The 10,665-nt window shown below is 38.0% G+C and overlaps 1 protein-coding gene across 2 annotated transcripts; it reads left to right on the plus strand.

The window, feature by feature from the left end:
• The first annotated feature begins 428 nt into the window (after positions 1-428).
• LOC128266678 (calcyphosin-like protein) lies at positions 429-7,165 on the plus strand. Of its 2 annotated transcripts, XM_053003354.1 has the most exons (5): positions 429-588; positions 3,774-3,922; positions 5,776-5,895; positions 6,056-6,113; positions 6,176-7,150. In XM_053003354.1, exons 2-5 carry the CDS (start codon positions 3,774-3,776, stop codon positions 6,488-6,490), a joined length of 642 nt encoding a protein of 213 aa, XP_052859314.1. In that variant the 5' UTR covers positions 429-588; the 3' UTR covers positions 6,491-7,150. The 2 variants fall into 2 exon arrangements, with proteins under 2 accessions (XP_052859314.1, XP_052859315.1); XM_053003355.1 differs by lacking the exon at positions 429-588 and having other exon boundaries at positions 3,852-3,922; positions 5,778-5,895; positions 6,176-7,165.
• Positions 7,166-10,665: the final 3,500 nt, after the last annotated feature.

The raw sequence follows: 10,665 nt of genomic DNA on the forward strand, positions 1-10,665 counted from the left end.
TTTTATGGCGGTATATGTATATCAATAATATTTAATGTGGGAGGCCAGTACTAAAATTTGTAACAAGAACTTATTTATATTTGAAAAGCAAATCTTAATTTTAATAATAGACCTACGAAGCTTACACCATATTAGTGTAACTAAACGATAAACATTTTGAACTGATTGTCAATGTTGAATAAATTTTTTATTTTAGTTCGTAACAAAATTATAAGTTATTATAATGCTAATGATAAGCTATAAATAAGTTTAGAGGCAAATTTGATTCGAAACTTCAGAATCAAATAACATTTCTGAGCCAAAAATAAACTTCTAGAACTTTTTCGTGTGTATTTGTTAGTTGGGTAAGGACGCCGCTTATGGCGACGGGTGTGTGGGTGTGGGCTCGGAAACTATCCACAGCTGCAACGGGTGAGTGGTTGCGCCGGTGGTGGTGGCTTTTCCTCATTCGTTGCCAACGCTCCGCACACGCGACACGTGCGTAGAAAACTCCGTATTGCCGCGACATTGTGCATTGTGAAAAGTTGAAACCGTTGAAACTGGAATAAAATAATAATAGACACTGAGTGTCAGCAACTGCCGGGAAAGGTAAAAAGTGTGGCAAAGAAATAATCGGCGTGTCTGTTAATTATGGTGAAAGTTTTCGCGCACACATGTCGAATCTTTGCTGTGCTGGCTTCCCGTTTTCCTTTTTCCTTTCCTTTATGTTGTAACATTTTGAAGCGACAGCTGGCGTTGTCAGTAGCCCATACTTTGCTTGTTAGCGAACCAAGCGGCACGTCATCGCATCTCTTTATATGCCACATATATTCGCAACAGTTTCGGAATCTGGTGTCCGTGTCATAAAGACACGCACAAATCATGCTCGAGTTCAGCCTGGAACGGAGTCTTTCTGCCGGCTTTTAACGTTGTCCTTGCTGCCTTTTGCTTAACTCGCAATTTATGGTTAATCGATGTTGTCTTTGAACGTGACCTATTTGCTTTATTTGCTGTAGGTCTTCTGCCGTTGTCCTGTGAGTCCGCTCTATCCCTTGAATCCCCTGTATCTCCTGTACCTTGTGTGTGTCGCCATTATCCCTGTCGCACTCAGCGTCCTGCTGACGTGTTAAATCGTCTTTTTGTTTACCCTTACCCTCAATAAAGCCATAATTTATTTTTCATGTTCTATCGCAGTTCGTTAGCATCTCTTCCCTTCGGCTTTCTATTTTTTCTCCTTGTTAGCTGGCATTTTACTTTTTGCATACGTGGCGTATGCGCTATATTGTACAGGATGACGGGCTGTGAGGCCGAGCGAAATCGATACTATGGACGACCTTGACTTCCGGCAAGGATGCTGCAGTTTGCCGTCGAAGGTGCATTTGTTGCCGGACAACATTTGTTGCCAAGACCCGAAAACCCCTCTTTTAAGAAAGCTTTGCAGTTTTACATTCTACCAAACGTTGGCATAAAGTATTGGGTTTGCTGTTAAGGCTAAGTAAAGTGTAAAATGAAGCATAAAATAGCTGATCTAAATGTATAAAGTTAAAAAGAAGTGAAAAATCATTTTGTGCCTCCTCGCAGAATGCAATGCAGGAATAATTATGTTTGTTTTTTGGAAGCCAATGGAAATTCCAACTTTTTCTTTTTTCTGAAAATATTTTTTTTGTATGCTGTCTTTTTTTCGAGTCACTTGTGACCGAATGGCGTGTGACATTAAGGACACTAAAGTGCCACCTGGGGCACCTAATTAGGGCACCGTTCATTACTCACGCCGCTTTAGTCATGACTGTCTAACATACTATCTAACGGGGTCATCATGAATGGGGCTCCCAGCGGATAAATAACTATATATATATATGTACTTAAAAAAAATATAATAATTTGAATAAAAGCTTTGTGAGGTTGTTTACTCAGAATGACATGCCAGTTATTCAAATCACATCAATCGATGTAATTTTCCGGGCCCAAGGCTTCAAGGTTGCCCTGAAAGCTGTATTTTCGTTGCTTTGTGAATAACCAAATCAATGTTATTGATTTGAAAGACAAACATTTGACTACTCAGGGTCTATTTACTTCATTACTGGCATTGACTTCATGCAGTTCAAGGATTTCCTCATTTTAAACACATTTATTGATTAGGGCAACCTTATAAAAATCCTTTTTTTATATCGCTGTTTAAGTAAATTAAATACAAAGAGCTAAATAACCTATTTTAATAAAATAACTCAAAGTACACGCAATGAAAGTTTAATTAAGTTAATCAATGGTCTTGTGTAACAGTTTCTGCGCAGGTGCTTAAATGATTTGATCATCATATGCATATGTGATGATGAAATTATTATTATTGCGAACTGATGCGTGAAATATTGAGGTGAGTGCACATACTTACCCTCGCCGTCCAAATCGGGTGCTAATCAAACTAGGTGGACCTCGTATCGTCACAGTTCATTGAGCTAAGTGCCACCTGGTCAGAGCTTAACCCGACCGCTTTGATATCTGTTCATTCATATGAAGGCTCCCCGATGGCCACAGGTAGGTGTGCCAAGCCACTCTGCCAGAAAAACCTCACTAAAAATTAAAGACTTGACGAATTTAAATAAAAACAATATAACATAAAATAAAATTAAAAATACTGTGATATTACTTAAGAGAAATGTCTTTACTATACATGAACGCATTGCAAGAATATTTATGTTTTTTTCTGAAAGCCAAAGGAAATTCCAACATTCTCTTTGACCGAACAGCATGATGATAAGGAATGAAAATAAAAATAAATTTCAATTTAAATTAGTTTTAAAAAATTCTTCTCAATAAAATTAAAGTAAATTTTAAAAACCAGTTTTATTACAAATTATTACTTTAGAAAACTTAATCTATTGATTTAATAACCAAAATGTTTCCCTTGTCATCCCCAAGAATCCATTTAAAGTTGAGCTGAAGGAGCGTCTTTTAATTTACAAAGTTTTTGTTTGATTTAGATCGACAAGTAAGATAGAGAATAGCTGGCAAGCCTTTCAACGCATTGAACCGTGTGCTTAGTGCGCCATAAATGACTGACAAGTCATATTTGGCAACATTCATTTAAAATGTAAATCAACTCGGTAAATTACAAAGCGGACCTTGGTTTCCTACAGACAGACGACGATGTCTTTGTGTACTGCCTTCTGGTGTAATTAAGCGCCTTTGAGCTAAAGTAAATCAATTCCGGGTGTAATAGCCCTTGGCTATGGCTGTCGCAGCTTGGCAACCAACGCCCATCGAATTTTCAAGCTCGGAAAAGTATTTGCCGAGCTGACAATTATTGTAGCAACATAAACACAAAAATTAAATATCAAACAATTTCTCGTTAATCGCCCGAGGACAATTGACAGCTTTTACGCGTTAGCTCACCACAACAAACGGATGTGAAGCGAAATGTTAATTAATTCCACACAAAAATGAATGTTCAATGTTTGTCCTCTTAATATTCTAATCTAGTCGTTGCGTTTCTTAGCTAACCAAGAATGAATGCTAATTAATCATTAAATGATCATAAGAAAGCTATAAATATAACTATATTTAAACTTTAAACAACATTTATATAAATTTAATTAAACTTTGAAATCCTCAAATGTAACAGAGCTTTAACCTTTGTATGTATCCTAAAAAATATTCTCCCCTATAATATATCTTAATTACAGTATGTTAAGGGTAGTCAAAAATCCTCCATTGATTCTACTTAAGCAGAGAAAATCAATGAAATACTTCGTTGGCAATCTGGTTTGATTTAAATGTTAACATTTTGTTTTCCGCAGATGCATCGCGAGAACGCCTACACCAAGGAGGCCGCCCTGAAGAATCTGGCCAGGCGCGAGTTGGCCAACGGCCTGGACAAGGATCCAATTTACAAATTGCGCCTGCAGTGCTTCAGTCGCGGGGCCACCGGCATCTTGGGTCTGTCCAGGTGAGTTGGCTATAGCCACGAACCCTTATAGCTCCCTATCACTACTCCCAATGGGTAAACTTGGCCAGGAATCTGGGGCTTAGGCTTAGTTGAGGCTGCCTGTTTGCATAATGGTGCTCCAGTTGTGTAAGTTACGGTGAGCTTCATGCAGTGGATTGCTTTCTATATGTTTCTTATCTGGGATACTCTTACTTTCTGTTGTATGCAAAACAAATAAAGTTACATACGATTAAATAATGGTCATTAGGTGTGAGTTTATTTAATCATTAGCAGAAAGCTAATTGAAAGCTTACAAAAAACCACTAAAACAGTGTTGTCACAAATTGGGAACTTTAAGCAAATGTAATTTCAAAGCTTTTGATTTGTTTTAAATCATTCAATGTCAACAAATGGTTCGATAACATTTTTCTTTAACACTAGGCTAGGGTATGTGAGGTTTGGGCAACTTATAGGTATTTACAAAATGTATGATCTGAATTCCCCATTTTCCCCCTGAGATGTGCAGATGAGCCTCTTGTAAAGCGCAACATCAGATAAAGATAAAATAGCTGAGGGACAAGTGACGAGACCGAAAATATATGTCCAAAAGAAGGATAGGTGAAGGTGGTGGAGGCTCGTCAGGGAAATATGGCAAATGAAACTGAAACTTCGCCGGCTTTTTTCCTATCGCTGCTACTGATGCTGCTACTGCTGCCACTGCCACTGATGATGATGTTAAGTTCGGGCTCAGCTAGGCGCATGTAAATACGAGCATACCGAGAGTTCGAGTGCATGTTGAACTAACATTCTCGAAAGCGCTTTCAAGTGTGTGCAGGCCAGGCCGGGCAGGAAAAAGGGAAAAATAGGAAAAACTATAACTGTGATGCTCGCTGGAAGACTGAAGCGGAGGCTGAGTGGGAGTGGCAAAAATCGCTGACTGAATGCAAACAAACATAATTGGATTTCTGTAGTTGTTGGCGAATAAGGCCACACTTGGAAAAAGGTCAGGAGATAATTTTATGACTTGAGAAATCCAATTAGTCGGAATGAAATGAAGGGTATCAAATCTTTATTTATTTGATTGAGACACGATATAAGAGTAATAAATACCAAAAATAATGTTTTTTTGAATAAATTCTTATATAGAAAAGATTATATTTAAACATGTTTGTCTTACACACTTAAGTTTTACGTTTAAATTAAAAATTACATTTCAGTAGGATTTGGAGTTTACATTTAAAAATTGCTTTTTCTACAACTTTCCTTTGAAATAAACACCGATTAGATAGAAGTCATCTGTAAGACCTGCACAAAATCATATTTTCGCCAGTGCTGCCGACCTCTTGCCACAATCCCCTCAGTGGCGGCTCAGTCCACTGTTAGTTTTTATTTCCATTTGAGCTGCGAGGAGCAAACCGCTGCCACCTGTACCAGCCACGACCCACCGACCACCGCCCACCGCCTCCACCTGTTTTTCCCACCCGGCTGTCTGCTAACAATTTCCCGCTTTGAATATATAGACATTTTGTACAAAATCCCCGCTTCTGCAACATATGTACGGTGTGTGCATTTGTTTGCCGGTTGGCTTGTCGGTCGGATGGTGGCTGCGCCTATTGGCCTCGTCCTCGTGAGCGCGCATTTTCATTTGTATTTATGCAATTTGTTTGTTTGCCAGCCGGAAAATTCAATGCATCGAATGCATAGCTGAATGAGCTTCCATCACCCCGCCACTGCCTACTTTTCCGAGTATCTATCAATGGCATATTCTTATCCCGCTCGCTTTGTCCTCTGCCAATAATAGAAATATATTTTCATTTTGCCGTTCATATTGAGAATTATTTTTGCGGTCCTCGCTGCACTCTTCTTTTTTTCAGAGCATTTCGGGTGATGGATGATGATGGCAGCAAGACTCTTAATGCCGAGGAGTTCAAAAAAGGAGTTACGGATATTGGACTGGAGGTGAGCGATTCCGAAATCGAGGACATGTTCACCAGGTTGGTAAATGTGAACTTAAAATTTAATATACAAATTGCCCTTTGATTTATGCCCAGAGAAGCAATAAAAGTAAGCAACGCTTGCTGCACTCTTATTAAAATTAATTTTACCTCTCTGTATCTACATTTGCATATTTTTCAAAATCGAACCGTTTCACAGCTTCGACACAGACGGAAGTGGCAACATAAATATGACAGAATTTTTGGTAAAACTTCGGGTAAATGCACTGAAATATTGAATGTTAACAACAATTGTTCATTTAAGTCTGATACTTTTCAGCCACCCATGAATAATTCGCGTATCAGCATCATCGAAAAAGCCTTTGATAAGATGGATGTCAACGGCGATGGTCAAATTACTGTTGCCGATTTAAAGAACGTTTATTCGGTGCGCGATCATCCGAAATACTTGAGTGGCGAAATGACAGAGGCTGAGATTTTCACGGGATTCCTGAAGAACTTCGAGGAGGGTGCTCCGAATCCGGACGGAGTTGTGACCAGGGAGGAGTTTATCAACTACTACGCTACGATCAGTGCCTCGATCGATAACGATGCCTACTTCGATCTGATGATGCGACAGGCCTACAAACTATAGATTGTGTTCCTCTTAGAAGTTTAAAGCTTAACGTCCATTCGCCGTCTTTACAGCTTGATCAGTTAAATCAATTTCGCACATGTAATAATAACAAAAACCAAGCCAAGTTTTAATCAAATTTACTAGTACTGTTGAAAGCTACACTGCATGTTTTATTTTAATCAACTATTGAGGAGTTAGGAAATTAATCAATAAATATTTTGGATTTTTTCGATGACAATATTGAAATACAACAAATAAATTAATTGATTTAAATATCAGCTTGATGAAATAATAGTCAATAATAGCCACAGAAAATATAACATACTGCAGAAGCGAAATCAAAACTTAAGTATTCCTTAAAAACCAACTTTAATTGTCAGTTGATTTGGTCTTTAAGCCGCGTAAGCAAACTTTATATTTGGCTTTGCCCAGCGATTTGCGAAATGACAACGCAAATCAGTCCAGCCGTAAACATTGACATGACCGCCCCCGCTTCGGTTGTAGTTTTAGCCAAATAATGCGCTATAATAATTTATTAAATTAAAGCCGCGTGCTAATTAGCATAAAACTAATTAGATTACTTGTACAAGCGAAGCCACATAGCACGGCGTAACACTCGCTGAACGGGCGACTGAGTTGGGTTTGAATTTAGTTGATGGGGTAAGTGCGGTGTACGCGGCGTATGCGCAATCGTTAGCTGTGTTTTTGTCGCTTTTAATAAAAGTCAGTTTGGCAAAAAGTCAGGCCAGCTAACACAGTCAGAACAAATAAGCCTGATTAGCCTGTGTTTGTATGGGTGGTTGTCAGTTACTGAGCTCATGCGTATGCGGCTCTCATGTTGCAAAAGGATTGTAAAGAGCTGTCAGAAATGTGTCATTTGAACTTCAATGCTGTGATTGAAAGGTCAATGGAAAGCAATGCCTTTCAATTTCGAATCAAATCAAGTTTTACATCACACGTCGGTAATAAACCCAATTAAATATTGGAAAAATGCATTTAAAGATTCGTTAGTGGTTTATTGAAAATTGATACTTTTATCCGGAATTTGGCCCCTGGAGACAAGTTCTCACCACCCAAAAAATACTTGTGGAAATACGGAGCCCAGCAAAGTCCTTAATTAGAGGCTTATTAGAGCGCTGACGACGGCAATTGCCAAACTCTAATTACGTTCATTTGGCAACGATGATAAGAACTGATTATAAGCCGGGTAAACAGGACTTAATACTAGTGATATCGATAACAGCTAGGCAAACGTCTCGGTCTGATTATGCAGCCAAGTTTTTGTATGCCATGTAGACAATGTTAAAAGTTTGCCCAAGTAATTAAATCACTTCGATCTTTGCTAATTACAAGCCAAGAACATATATTTGGTAGCTCGGCAAGCGTGTGCGCGTGCTTCCCCGACTGCCGATGTGTGGGTGTATCCGTGTGTCCCTTCTGGCCGTGGTTGAGTATCTGTGTAGCTGTATCTGTACCTGTGTGCAGCTTGTTAGACAAAGCCCGGCATCACCGACATCCTCATCAGGCCAAAGGGGCCAACCGAGGCAGCAACAACAATGTTGACAAGTTACCTGCCAAATTAATGCAAACATGAAACGTGCGGCAGCGGGAATATTAATTAACTAACTACCTGGGACACTCACACTAATGCCCACAGATACACACGTAACAATGTCGAGTGACGAGTGCACTGGGAAAAATAAAAGAAAATTCAGTCTTTCCTTAAATAACAACAATCGTAAAAACAATATTTTTCAAAAAGGATTATCATAATCTGTAGTTCAGAAATATATATGTGTTTAATTAATTATTATTATTTAATTATTAAATAATTATAGCAAATGATATAATATATCATATAATATACAATATATCAATGTGTTTTTAGAAATGCATAACGTACAGCAAAGTTTTAAAACTATGAAACCGCAATGTGTAAATCAAAAACACTAATGAAAACTAAACAAATTATCAAATTTTTCAGTGTAGCTACCAGATTCGAGATCTGTCGGCCCATAACCTCCGTGTGTACCTCGTGTTGGCAATTGGCACTTGGCATTGTCAGATTTGAAGGGGCATTCCCGGTTACGTAGCCGGATTTGCTAACTAACCTGATCCCTGGCCCCATATCCAAAATAATTCCGACCGGTGCCAAGTGGCGTATGATTAATGAACGTTTCATTAGCGCAACTCGCATTACATACACGGTTTTACTGGCAGGGGACTGGAAAAAGGAAGTATTTGCATTTCAGCAGGTTGCCGAACGTGATCACAATATTATCTCTTCATCAGCAGCCAGTCCGGTGCTCTACAAAAAAGATGGGAAAAATGCAAAAGCTCTCAGGTATATTGCTCCTCATATATGAAGACAGTGATGTGTAATGCTGAGGTTTGCTAGATGCATACCGCCCCTTCGATATCAATATGAAGCAACAACATGTTTAAAATTGGTTTTATTTTGTTTATTTTTTTTTTTATATTGGGCTAGTAAATAATTTTTTGTTGACTAACTTTAATTTACAAAACTGAACCAAGAAGTTTTTCTATTTTAGCCAAGTATATTTTACTTATATTTATTTTTATATTTTTTTCCTTACCATTGACTTAGTTACGTACTATACAATTTACTACACCTCTAAAAAATTAAGTGCTCTCCTTAAAGCTTAAAGAACTTTTACTGATATTTTGTAAATTTTTGTATCTTGTCAGTGGATATCACATTCCAAGGACTCAAAAACTAGTTTTAGCCTTATTTTGAGGCATCTCTACTTAACTGTGGTTGGCCATGCTCGACTTACTTTTTGCGGGCTGAACATGTAGTTGCTTTTCTTTGGTTTTATGTCGATGGGCGGATCGCAGGGCGGTATGTTATCTTGAATCCTTTTCCCATCCTTTTTTAGCTGCGATGGCTGCCGGTAGTCCTAACGAGTTACAATGATTTTCGTGCTAATTAAAATGGTTTTTGCATTTAGTTTACCGCATAAGCATTTCGTTAAGCAGCTCAGCAAACACCTGCAACATAAATTACGCATACGTAGCGTTGCCGACAGCGCCAGTGAACGAAAACGTTGGCCAGAAAGTATGTTTACGTCGCCTAATGAACTCCCATTTCTGTCAGCATAGGTTTGGTCTCTTTTCTCACCAGACTTCATATATCTCAGCATTTTACGGTGCAGCCTAACTAGATGTTTTAGATTGCTTGACAGTTACGACTGACTTGGATTGAGCTCGTTAGTGGTTTTCAATTACATGTTTCCTGACTTCTTTCAGCTTGCCGTTGGCTTACAAAAAACTGACGGTTATTATTTTAACTGACACTCAAATGGTAAAATTTGAAAACAAAATTTAAATTTGGTTGCCAAATGTTTAATTTTAATAAGATTTAATATTTGCTTATTAATAATAATAATATTTCTTAATAAAACTGAAATTTAAGTCATTTGTAATCCAATCATTTTTGTTTTTACAAATAAATTTTTTAAATAAATTGTTCTTTCAAAATGTAACAACCATCTTAGGCTTTCAAATAAATGAAATAATTTATTCTAAAAGGTTCTAAAGTTTTGTAAGCTCCTGAGTTTGAATTCCATTTACTTCGAATATAAGGCAAATAATTGTTGGCTTTTTTGTAGGCCAATTTAAGATTCTTGTTTTGATTTTTTTTGGAATTCGGGGAAATTTTTCTATTAGTGCATGCCACAAATATGGACCGAGCACTCGTTTAGTATCAAAATCCAACTTGACTTAACTACTGCCACTTATTGCCCAATATAGGTGAAGTTATATTCTCGAAAAAAAACTTACTCGATGCTCCGGGCACATGCTGTAACACGTGGTGCAAAGTTTTTAGCCAATTCGCATAAAGTTATATTTGGCCAACAATAAGCAAATGCGAGAAATGTTCTCAAGTATTTTCAGAGCTCCTAATGCAAGGCGTTTTATGGTTGGCACACAAACACATGAGATTCGGCAACTCACATGCTGGACACGTGTAAAAGTTCAGTTTTAAACACTTGCAAACAAAATGTTTTCGATTTCTGAAGCGCTCTCCGCTTTTGTTTTATGAATCTCAGCATCTTTGGCATGTGTGGCCCACAAAGCGTACAGTAGAGAAATCCCCAGAGCAGAGAACAACTTTTAGTTTCGTATCGCCCACGTTTACTGTCAATAAAACTTAGCTTGAGCCGGCAAAA

This window comes from Drosophila gunungcola, chromosome 3R (genome assembly GCF_025200985.1).
Source record: "Drosophila gunungcola strain Sukarami chromosome 3R, Dgunungcola_SK_2, whole genome shotgun sequence".
Lineage (NCBI taxonomy): Eukaryota > Metazoa > Arthropoda > Insecta > Diptera > Drosophilidae > Drosophila > Drosophila gunungcola.

Excerpts from the sequence above, each read along its gene's own strand:
- LOC128266678 (XM_053003354.1), top strand. The coding sequence starts at position 3,774 with ATGCATCGCGAGAACGCCTACACCAAGGAGGCCGCCCTGAAGAATCTG. Across the intron at positions 3,923-5,775 it reads GGCATCTTGGGTCTGTCCAG|AGCATTTCGGGTGATGGATG; the intron begins GTGAGTTGGCTA and ends TCTTTTTTTCAG. Across the intron at positions 6,114-6,175 it reads AATTTTTGGTAAAACTTCGG|CCACCCATGAATAATTCGCG; the intron begins GTAAATGCACTG and ends GATACTTTTCAG.